This window comes from Miniopterus schreibersii (assembly GCF_964146895.1).
Source record: "Miniopterus schreibersii genome assembly, chromosome: 20".
In the NCBI taxonomy this organism is placed as follows: Eukaryota; Metazoa; Chordata; class Mammalia; order Chiroptera; family Miniopteridae; genus Miniopterus; species Miniopterus schreibersii.
Genome location: NC_138122.1, coordinates 1,241,971 through 1,254,267, shown reverse-complemented (window position 1 = coordinate 1,254,267; position 12,297 = coordinate 1,241,971). Strand labels below are relative to the sequence as shown.

The 12,297-nt window shown below is 45.7% G+C and overlaps 1 protein-coding gene across 1 annotated transcript in view; it reads right to left on the bottom strand.

The window, feature by feature from the left end:
- The window catches only part of SORL1 (sortilin related receptor 1), a 164,247-nt gene that overhangs the window by 109,146 nt on the left and 42,804 nt on the right, over positions 1 to 12,297 (bottom strand). Inside the window, exons 7-8 of the mRNA XM_081123526.1 lie at positions 3,801 to 3,902; positions 2,663 to 2,832 (exon numbers count right to left, since the gene is read on the bottom strand). Of these exons, the coding sequence (XP_080979652.1) occupies positions 2,663 to 2,832; positions 3,801 to 3,902 (272 nt within the window). The remainder of the gene's footprint in view (positions 1 to 2,662; positions 2,833 to 3,800; positions 3,903 to 12,297) is intronic.

The following is a 12,297-nucleotide window of genomic DNA, read 5'->3' as shown; positions in this document are numbered from 1 at the left end:
CAACAAACAAATGTTAACGCAGATGTGGGAACCTTGTGCATTGTTGATGAGATTGCAAATTGGTGCAGCCACTGTGGAAAACAGTGTGGAGGTTTCTCAAAAAATTGAAAATAGCCTTGGCCAGGCAGCTCAGATGGTTAGAGAGTCATCGTGATACGCCAAGGTTGCGGGTTCGATCCCTGGCCAGGCCACATATAAGAATCGACCAATGAATGCATAAATAGATGGAACATCAGGTTGATGTTTCTCTCCCTCTCTCTCCCCCCCCTTCCTTTCTCTCACAAAAATCAATATTTTTATATAAAGAAGGGTATTACACTAAGTCAGACAGAGAAATAAGTCAGACAGAGAAAGACAAATACCATATAATTTGACTTATATTTGGACTCTAAAGAACAAAATAAACAAACAAACAAAACAGAAACTAACTCATAGCTACAGGGAACAGTGATGGTTGTCAGATTGAAGTGGGTTGGGGGGAGGGTAAAAAAGATGAAAGGCATTAGGAAATTCAAATTGGCAGTTACAAAGTAGTAACAGCAATGTAAAGTATAGCATAGAGAATATAGTTAATATATTGTAATAACTATGTATGTTGTGAGATGGGTACTAGAGTTATCAGGGGAATCACATCACATCGTAGGTTATATCAACGTCTACGTGCTATGCTGTACACCTGAAACTAATATAATATTGAATGTTAACTGTAATTGAAAAATTTTTATTTTTTAAAAAGATAGCACATGTGACGGAAAATAAATAGGAAGTGGAAAAGCACTATTAGAGACCATGTGAAAAGTTCTCCACTTGGATATCTAATAGGCATCTCCAACCTAGTAAGTCCAAACCCAAATTCTTGATCTTCCCCCCACCACACACCTATACCTGTAGCAGCCCTCCTGGCTCAGTATGTAGCTATTATTCTACCAGCTGCTTGGGCCAAGCAGTGGTGGTCTCTTGACTCTTCCTTGTTGCATCTAATCTGCCAGCAAATCTATTAGCAAATGGTCAGAATCTCCACTGCCACTAACCTGGGTCCAGCCAACATCCATCTCCACTGGCCTGGATTTCTGCAACATTTGTACAACTATTTTTCTGGCCTTCACTCTTATCCCTTCCAGGAGTCTGAATCCCAAAAAGCAATGAGGATGGCTTTTCTAAAAGCTAGGTCACGTGCTGACTTCAGCAGCAGATATACTAAAATTGGGATGATAGAGAGGTTAGCGCAGGCCCCGTGCAAGGATGACACGCAAATTCATGAAGTGTTCCATATTCTTCTGTCATTTAAAAACTTTTTAAATAAATTTTTAATTAAAAATAAAATATAAGTCACATGGGGAGGTCAATTAAAATTATTTACAATACTGTCCATTTTGTTGAATGCACTTTTCTTTATATAATGCAATTCACAATTTTTTAAATGGTAAAACAAAATGTAATAGGTTAAATCAAATAATGTCCATCTTCTGGTCAAAACCCTCCAGTCCACAAAAAAGGAAAAAAATTAAGTTTCCTCCATGTCCTTTCAGGCCTACACAATCTGAGTCCTGCTGTCTTTGATCCTGTCTTTAGGATTCTCTCTCCCCTCCTTCACTTTGAGCCACCCTGGCCTCCTCACTATTCCTAAAATAAACCAACTTTACGAAGTCAGGTGTTAGAGTCACCGTGTCTGCCATTCCCTGTGCCTGCGGCGCTCCTCCCCGGTGTCGGCCTGGCTCCCGCCCTCCTGCAATTCAGCACCTCTTAAAAGGTGACCCTCTTCCATGACGGCCAGTATAAAATGACACCCGCGTCAACCTCTGTCCTCCTGTGTTCACCAGCACTCACCATAACCAGGCAGATTACAAATTTGTTTATATTCTGTCTTCTCCTAAGTAGGACAAAAGTTCTGTGGAACAGGGACCTTATCCCTGCTGTACCTAAAGCAAGGTCTGGCCCAGAGCAGCAGCGTACTTGCTGAATGAACTGGTGACTGAATGAGCTGCCAGCCCAAGAGGGTGGACAGCAGGGATGGGCCCTGTGACCCAGCAGCCACGGCTCTACAGCCAGACCTCCCCGCAGACAAGTCAGTCATTTTCACCAGATGACCCTTTCGTCAAGCAGAGTGATCCTAATCACAACCGGGCATCTCCCAAGTCTGGTTTATCACAGAACAAAGGAGACTAAGTGAACTGGTAGCACTCAGGAATCAGTGCCACCCACGACACCATGGCATCGATCCCTCCCAAACACCATGAACCTTCCCAAGCCCAGGGAGTGCCCATTACTGCAGAACAGTGAGCTCACCCTGTGAGTTACTGATAAAAGATCAATGACGTGGTGTCTTTCCACAGACACAGAACAGCACCTTCCACAAGAACTAGGTAAGTGAACGAAGGAACCCATGTCGAGAGGCTGCAGTGTCTCAGAGGCTAGCCCCGCCTACAGCAGCGGTGCTCAGCCTTGCGTCAAATAAAAATCACTAGGGAGCTGTTTAAAACCCTCACACCCCAGCCACACCCCAAACCAGTTACACTGTCATCTCTGGGACGGTGAGCCAGGGATAGGGTTTTTGAAAACATCCCCAACTGGGTGCAAACACTCAGCTATTGTTGAAAACCAACAACTAGAGGCCTGGGTCCTGCTGATGGAAGAAAGCGGGAGGGACTCCTGAGCTCCTTACCTCACCAGGGTGTCACTGCCGGCCCCAGCTGGGCTGTAATAGAGCACATTCTCCAAAGACAGGGAAAACTTCAGCCCCTCTGCCTCTGAGATGTATAAGTTGGTGCGGTTGTTACTATGACTGACACATACAAACACCTGGTCCTCGGAGGCATCTGCGATATAATATTCCTTGGGAATAGAAAAAACAAAATACATAAGCCAAAAAACGCACATCCTGTGGGCTTTCCCTATATACACTAGAGCAACGACTTCCAACATCCCAGCGAGGAGGGTGGGCCTAAAGCCCACGGAAAGTGGAAGCCCCCCAATCTTGGCAAAGAAGCCTGCGGGCTCTCCTCCGGGAACCAGCCGGAGGCTGCTCTGCAGCTGGGACAGAGCTCTTGTTGGAAAAGGGGCCACTGAACTCCATACACAACCTAAAAACCTCCTTTTAGTTAATAACGTCTCCCTCTTTTTCCCAAAAGACCTACCACTAGTACAAAGGACAATACAGACTAACATGAATTTCCCTTCCTTTTTTCTACAAGGTGACTAAAGGAAGGGGAGCCCACAGAAAGCAAAGAACTGGCCGGAGTGTTTTCTGTCACACCCTCTTCTAGGCTACCAACCTCCCACCAGGCCAACTGCTAGTGCCAAGGCAGCTCCTCCCTGCAGCCACTGCTCTGACGCCCCCGCCCACGCCGATCCTCCCTGTAGATCCCCGTGCGTCACAGGACTGCATGCGCTTCCCTCCCCTGCATGGCTCTCAGTCTCTGAGGCTGGTCTGTACCTGAAAGGCAGGACCAAATCTCACACCTTTTTGAGCCTAGACTTGTGAGTAGCACAGCAGGTACTCGAGTGAGTGCTGCTGTCCTTCAGTGCTGGCCCACTGGGCCCGCTGGCTCTGCCTCCAAACCTGTCATCCTTTCCCATGTAAAGCAAATTAGGCTCCTGTTCAGCTCCACTTCGAACATGAAGACGGAAAAACCAGACCAGCAGGCCCAAAGCATAACGGCTCTCTCTAGAGGCCTTTCTGGAAAGTGACTTCAGGGAGCCTGGTCAAATATCCACCCTGGCAGGACATCCCACGAACACCCTTTCCCTGGCCCTTGCGTGGGAACGACCCTTCCTCCCACCCCCTAAAGAACCCCACTTACAGTAATAGGATGTCTTGTGACAAACTGGGCTGCTCGCATGGGCTTCCGGCCAAAGGAGACCCAAAGCTGCACAGAAGGTGGCTGCTGGCTGCCCCAGGGATGCTGCCAAGGAAGAGGAGGAAACAATCAATTGTGCTACATTGTAACCACTCAGAATAAGCGCAAAAGGAAACAGAAAAGTCAGAACCCTCTGACTCCACCTGAAACACAAGACAGGGACTGCAGCTGCAAATAGCCGGACAGCCCGGGACGTACGCTCCCCCTCGCCCAGGCCTGTCGCTGACTCTGGACGCTCCCTGGGTGTGTGTCAGGCGAGGCGGACCACACGGCGCCACGAGAGCTGGGGCTTGGGGAGGGTACGGAGGCCGCCGAAGCTTCAGCAGAGCCGAAAGAGAAAAGGAGAGGGCACTGCGATGGGGCTGCAGAGGCAGGCGGGCAGGGCCCGGAGCCCGAGGCCAGCACAGGGCGAGGCCAGCCCACCACGCACGCAGAGCACACGCTTTTCTCCACCCTGTTCCTACTTCCGGATTAAAGTACACTTGAGTTACAAGGCTTTAATTTGTACCAAGAATTGAGGGAATTTTCATTGATTCAATTTTTCAGTCTTTTAATACTTCTCATTAAGGTATTTTGCTAGAGTCTGTTTTCTTTGGGGTAGAGGGCTCCACATGACAGTGACCCCATCACATTGCATTTTACAGGCAGTAAACCATGGCTGGAATCTGGAAACGTGTAAAATGCTTCATCAAGAGGAAATCGCTACATCTCTCTAGCTCTCAGTTTATCTGCAAAATGAGACGCTGATTTAGATTACGGCTTCTCTCTGGATGGGCTGAAATGGCCCAGGAACCCTGTAAACATATACACAAACTTTTTGTGCAGATGCACTCATTCATTTTGCTAAGGAGGGTCATTAGTTAAGTGTTCGTAACGACTACCGCTGGGAGGCCTGAGAATTGAGAATGTATACCAAGGCCAGTCTTACCCCACAAACACAACTCAGAATATAAAGGTCAGAAGAACCTAAAACAAATCTATCCCACTTTCTTCAGGGAGAGTTTTCAGATTCACTCATGATGTATTCTCAGAGTTATTTTACTGCCACTAAAAGAAATATTAACAACTATGGCACACTACTGATTGTAAGATGTATTATAAGGGCCTGACACTTCTCCTTAATGAGCCATGGGTTTTTGTTGTTGTTGAGTTCTTTATAACTCAAGGACAGCATTCAACAGGACAGGCAGGTATAAGTGTACTCAGAAGTTCTGCTCCCTGCTCTCCACGCTAAAAGACTGGGGTTCTCCAGCTGATGGCTGCTGGGGCACAGGGTGTAAAAGACTGGGTGAAATGGTGAAGGGGTTAAGATGTGCAGACTAGTAGTTACCAAACAGTCACAGGGATGTAAAGTACAGCAGAGGGAAGATAGTCAACAATACTGAAATAACTGTGGGGGCCAGGCAGGCACTGGAAATACCAGGGGGTCACTCTGTAAATCAAACCATCATCGAACCACTATGCTGTACACCTGACACCTGAAACTCATATAAAATAATACAAAATGTTGCCCTGGCCAGTGTGGCCCAGGGGTGAGGGCACTGGCCCGCACACTGAAGGGTCTAGGATCCGATTCTTGGTCAAGGACACATACCTGGGTCGCAGGTTCGCTCCCTGCCCCTGGTGGGACGTACGTGTGGACAACCAGTCGCTGTCTCTCACATCAATGTCTCTCCCTCTCCCTCCCCCTCCCTCCCTTCTACTCTCTCTGAAAAGCAATGGAGAAAATATCCTCTAAGAGGATTAACGAAAAATAATAATAATAAAAATAATAATATTGAATGTCAACTGTAATAGAAAAATAAAACTAAAAAAAAAGACTAGGATTCTCTTCCTTTTGTGCAACTACACGCGGTCATATGACTAAGTGCTAATTAACGGGAGTGGTGTGCGTTCGTTTCTCAGAAGGCTGCTGGAAGGGACTGAATCAGAAGGAAATGGTCCTGTTTTGGCCCTTCTGACTTTATTTCCCAAACTCCAATAAAGACTCGAAGGTTAGGACAGATGCCTCGGACCACTAGGGAACCTTGAGAATGGAAATCATTAGTTAGGATGGCAGAACACAGACAGAGGCACAGGTCCCCAATAACACCAAGACAGCACAGCCCCAGATGGCCTACACCTGGGCAGCACTGATTAGTTAAGCCACTTTTATTTCTAGTCTGTTACCTGTGGCCTAACACAATGTCAAACTGATACAAGCAATTTTATTTTTCACATATAAACGAAATCATGATAGAAATATTGCTGTGCAACTCAACTTTTTTCATTAACAGACTATCTAACTGTCCTATAATTTAACTTTTTTCATTAACAGTGCATCTAAGACATTTTCATTTAACAGCTACTGATGGGCATTTGAGTTATTTCCAGACGCACTCTTCAATGAACATACTTGTATACACTACCTCTTTCAGAACTCAAGGATATTTGCAGTTTTCAAGATAGTTCAAACGACCTTCCTGAAAGGCACACCAATTAATACCAGCACACATACCTTCACCCACAGTTAGGAATCACTAAAACATTTTAATTTACAAGCCAATAGTATAGGGTCTAGAATTTCTGACAGTTTTTTTTCCATTTGGTATCTTCATTTCTGATGAATAAAAATAAATTAAGTACCTGAATAATCTGAATTTCAGAAACTGCATTTACACTTCTGTTTGACATTATGTCAATAGCAAAAAGAAATGAGAGATCAAGGAGAAAAAAGCAGAAAGAAACCAAATAAATGACACATACTGTCAAGCAAAGACCAAAGGCTGTCTCAGTGAGCTAATGAACTGAAAGTTTCTCAGAGAAGTCTGCTGGGAGAAAGGATCCAAGGCATGCAGTCGACAGACACAGGAGGGCAGAACCACTGGGCTGGGGCCTCCACTACCACCTTCTCCTTTGAAGCAGTAACAAAGTTTCAGCAAAACATCATCATTCACATTAATGTTGCTTGTATTTAAGTATGTATAGACATAATACTATATCTGGAATTTGCATAAAATATTCCAGGAAAAAGTAATAGTGGGTAGACAGCTGTAAAAAGATTAGCAAATGTAGATGATATTGAGGCTGAATGAGGGCACATGGGGGGCCACATCACTACAAACTGTTCTTTAAAGTAGATTTTAAAATGCCCATAATAAAAATTTACAAAGTTATTATTAATTGGAAGCACATCCAGAATGGCAGAGCAAGGAGCTCTGAAAATTCACTCATCTGTAACAGCAACAAGAACATTTGACAAAAATCCTCAAACTCAACACTTTCATAGTTTTGAATATTAAACAAAGGCTTGCAAAACCCACAGAGCACTATGCGAGAACAAAGACTGAAGTGAGCAAGCACAGCCAACTTTGGATGTTTTCACTGGCCCTAGTCCCATCCCCTCCTCTCTAGCTCTCAAGCCCTGGAACCCACAGCTTGACAGCCACAATAGGGTGAAGAGTAGCAGCCTTGCAGCCACCAGCACAGCAGGTTTGGAGCACGCAAAATGCCCCACAGCCAGAGGGCTGTCACAGCTCGATCTCCGTGGTGGCGAACTTGAAGGCTGCCTTCTCAGCTTTATGTAACCTGACTTAGCTCACTGTACAAATACACCTACCGCCAGGGCATTTGTGGAAAACAGTGACAACTAACAAATGTCTCACATTCCAACTGCTGGAGCAGCATGACCATGTTGGAGCTAATAAGAGGCTAACTCAAAAGCATAAAAGGAGAAACTGGGGAAGAGATATCCATGAGAGGCTTCGATAAGCTCTGAAATATTCCAGGAAATCTACCTTTGGTTCTAGGTGACACACAGAGCTATGAGTATGCTTAGGAAAGAACCACAAGGGGCCTAATTTCTCCTCTCTGGCTAATGACTTTGAGGCTCCCCACAAGCAGGAAGCAAAGGCCAAAGCAGAGCTGTGGACACACTGAAGGCATTGCATCCTCAGAGGCCCTTAGCGAAGGCACCAGACTTACTGTCTCAAAGCATTTGAGGAAATCTCTGTTCAATCATTACTCAAATGCTAAGTTTAATTATCAAATACTTCAGTAGCCATACACAATGAAGAATACAAACTTTACAAAATTAGTGCAGAGAACTCACAAGACAAAACAAACAAAGGCAACCACAATAACAATAACAAAAAGCAACAACAAAATTCTCTGGAAGAGGTATCTTGATATGAGAAGCTGCTATTATTTAAAATGTCTGGTTTGAACAATGAAAACATGACAAGAGAAGCAAACAGCGCACACACACACACACACACACACACACACACAATCAAAATAAACTATTCATGACAAAGGCCAAATACTGGACTTAAAAAATTTAAAATCCCCTATGACAAATATGTTGAAAGAACTAAGGAAACCATGACTCAAGAATTAAAGGGGAGAAACAAGACGGCGACACAGGTAACAGCTGCACCCACCGCCTCCCACAACCACATCAAAATTACAACTAAAACACAGAACCACCATTATCAGAACCTCCTGAAATCTGGCTGAACAGAAGCCCTAGAACCAAGGAGCTGAAGAAGCACCGAGAGCTGTAGGAGGGGCGGAGACGTGGGCGGATCAGGGCTGAATCAGGGCTGAATCGCAAAGACGCGGCCGCGGGCCCACACCCAGTGCCACGCGGTAAACCCAGAAGGGAATCTCGGCGGTGGGAGTTTCCCAGAGTGAGGGGTCCCAGCCCCACAGCAGGCCTCCAGCCCAGGGCTCCAGGCCGGGAAGAGACATCCCCACAACTTCGGGCAGTGAAACCAGCGGGGACTGTGGCTGAGGGTCCCGGAGGCTGTGGGAGCCGCAGCAGCTCCTCTAAAGGGCCCGGCACGGACTCACTCGGACGCTCCCTCTGAGCCCAGCGCCAGGCAGCAGCCTGAAAGGACCTGGGACACTCGGGGAGGAACTAACCTGCCTGAAATCCGGGTGAGAGGTGGAGGGGCGGCTTCCTCCCAGGCAGAAGGGCTGGCGGAGGCCACGGCTCCTGTGGCGAGTCCTCCCCGCACAGCCGGCGGGCAGGCGCCATATTTGAATCGCCAGCACCTGACTCACACCTTTGGCCCCGCCCCGTGATTCCCGGAGGCCCCGCCCCTCCCCACCTGCAGCTCATCCAGGCCATTTCCAGGGGCTTTTTAATGCAAGTGGCCTCTCGAGCCTCATGCTTAGGACTTTCCTAAAATCTCTCAAGCAATCAGCAGTGGGCCCCATACAGCTTGATAAGTGGCCCCGGGCCTGGCACTAGCGGCAGCTGCATTGGCTCATAGCTTGGCCTCTCCTGGGCACCTCCAAGCCCAGCACAAGTAGCAGCCAACTACAGTTTGCTGTGTAGCTCATGCTGGGTGGCCCTGGGCAAGGCACTGGCACAGGCTGACTTTGCACCTCCAGGGAGGCCCCAGAGACAGTGCATCTGGTGCTCAGACTCGACCACGCTGGATTACAACCCTACCACATCCACAAGTGACACACTCAAGGGGCACACTTGGTAAACACCAAAGCTCCACTAAAGTAAATCCTGATCCATAAGGGTGTCTCCAGCACAGCAGCTCTTTGGCTGTAGTTGCAGCTGGTCCTCACAGCCAATTGGCAGGGGGGTCAATTCCTCCCAGTGATGCCAACAGCAACCGAGGCTCAACTACAACAGGACAGTGCACACAGCCCACACAGGGGAGTACCTAGAAGGCCCAGCTCAGGTGACTGGGGAGGCTGAGCCACTGGACCCTACAAGACACCTACCACACAAAGCCACTCTACAAATTCCAGGAGACAGAGCAGCTCTACCTAATACACAGAAACAAACACCTGGAAGCAGCCAAAATGTGGAGGCAAAGAAACATGCCACAAAGGAAAGAACAGAAGAAATCTCTAGAAGAGGAACCAAATGAAATAGATCCAAGCAAGCTAACAGATAGAGAGTTCAGAATAATGGTTGTAAGGGTGTTTAAGCAGACTGTTAAGGAAATAACTGAGAAAACTGATAACATAATAAAGTACCAATTGAAATGAAGGCTACACGAACTGAAATGAATAATAATTTACATGAAATCAACAGTAGAGTAGAGGACACTGAGAATCAAATCAACAATTTGGAACATGAGGAAACAAAAAACACCCATCCAGATGAGCAAAAAGAAAAAGGAATCCAGAAATATGAAAATAGTATAAGGAGCCTCTGGGAAAACTTCAAGAGGCCCAACATTCATATTATTGGGGTGTCAGAAGGGGAAGAAAGAGAGCAAGAAATTGAAAACCTATTTGAAAAAATGATTACAGAAAACTTCCCCTACCTGGGGAAAGAAATAGACTTACAAGTCCAGGAAGCAAAGAGGGTCCCAAACAAGAGGAACCCAAAGAGCCCCGCAGCAAGACACATCATAATTAAAATGCCAAAGGTTAAAGACAAAGACAGAATCTTAAAAGCAGCAAGAGAAGAGCAGTTAGTTACCTACAAGGGAGCACCCATACGACTGTCAGCTGATTTCTCAACAGAAACTTTGCAGGCCAGAAGGGAGTGGCAAGAAATATTCAAAGTGATGAAAAACATGGAACTACAACCAAGATTGCTCTATCCAGCAAAGCTATCATTTAAAATTGAAGGTCAGATAAAGAGCTTCTCAGACAAGGAAAAGCTAAAGGAGTTCATCACCACCAGACCAGCACTACAGGAAAAGTTGAAGGATCTTCTTTAAGAAGAAGCTAATGAACAAAAGAATCTGATGAACTAAATAGATCCAGAGACATTGACGCATGCAACAGACGATCATATTTCAGAGGAAAGAGGGAAGGGGGGTGGAGGGTGGGAAGAGATTAACCAAAGAAGTTATATGCATAACCCATGGACACAGTCAATAATGGGGTGAAGGCCTGGGAAGGGGGTGGGAGGGAAGTGGAGGGGATCAATTGGGGGGAAAAATGGGATACCTTTAATACTCTCAACGATAAAGATAAATTTAAAAAGTAAAAAAAAAAAAAAAGAATTAAAGGGAAACATGAGAACACTGTGTCACCAGATAGAGAAAATCAATAAAAAAATACACTATTTTTTAAAAAAACTAGAAATTCTTGAATTGAAAAGTATAACTCAAAAGAAAAATTCACTGAAGGGGCTCAACAAGATCTCTGAACTAGCAGAAAAAAGAAGCAATGTTATGAACACGTTAATTCTGCCCCAGCTGGCACTCCTCAGTGGTCGGAGCATCGTCCTGTGCCCTGGAGGTGGAGGGCTCGATCCCAGTCAAGGGCACGTACCGGGTTGCAGGTTCCATCCCCAACCCCCCGGCCGGGACATGTATGGGAGGCAACCCACCGATGTATCTCTCTCACATCAATGTTTCTCTCTCTCTCCCCCTCCTCCCTCCCTTCCACTCTCCCTAAAAATCAATGGAAAAAATACCCTCAGGGGAGGAGTAAACACACAGACAGAAACACATTAACTCTGAAGGTCCAGCTACAGCACAGGTGAACCTTGAAAACATTACGCTTCCACAGAAAGCAGTCACAAAAAGTCACATAGCACACGATTCTCTAAATGTCTTGAATAGGCAAATCCACCAGGCAGACACGAGAGCTGAGGCTGATAGGGTCTGGGGAGAGCGGAGAATGAGTAGCACACTAACGGATGTGGAGTCTGTCTTGCTGGTGATGAAAATGTTCTGGAATTAGGGTGTGATGAGCAACACACAACCCTGTGAATATACTACAAAGCAGTAAACTGCACACTTTAAAAGGGTGAATTTTATGGTACATAAGTTATATCTCAATACAATTATTATAAAAATTAATTTTAAATTTATTGGTTTTATAGTTTTATTTTTAATCTTTAAATATGTTTGGGTTTTATAATTGTAGAGTTATAAGTGGTATCTAGCTTTATGTTCACATATATTTAAGTAATATCATAAATAAAACAGTTTGTCAAGCCTGGCCCCGTGGTTGAGTTGGTTGGAGCATCATCCCATGCACCAAAAGGTTGTGGGTTTGATTCCCCGTTAGGGCACATACCTAGGCTGTGGGTGTGATCCCCAGTCAGGGTGTGCATAGGAAACAACTGATCAATGTTGCTCTCTCACACTGATGTTTCTTTCTCTCTCTCTCTCTCTCTCTCCCCTCCTCTCTCTCTAAAGTCAATGGAAGCGTGTCCTTAGGTGAGGATTTTAAAATATAAAATAGTCAACAGTTGGTTCTGGTCAGTTATCCTAAAATTTACAACTCAATTGTGGTTAGCTAGCTTCTCAGGTAGAAGCCTACAATACTGAGGGAATTACTAAGTTTTTCTGTTCCTCTATCAACATGAAACTTGAAGAGGCAAGATGGCTGGAGTCTAGGGAAGTTCCCTCCGCTTGCTCCCACCACCAGATCAGACTTGCGGCTAAACCGCAAAACATCCAACTTGAAAAACCAGCTGCAAAATAGCTGATCTGAAATACTGTGAGCAGGGAGTGTGGAGAGG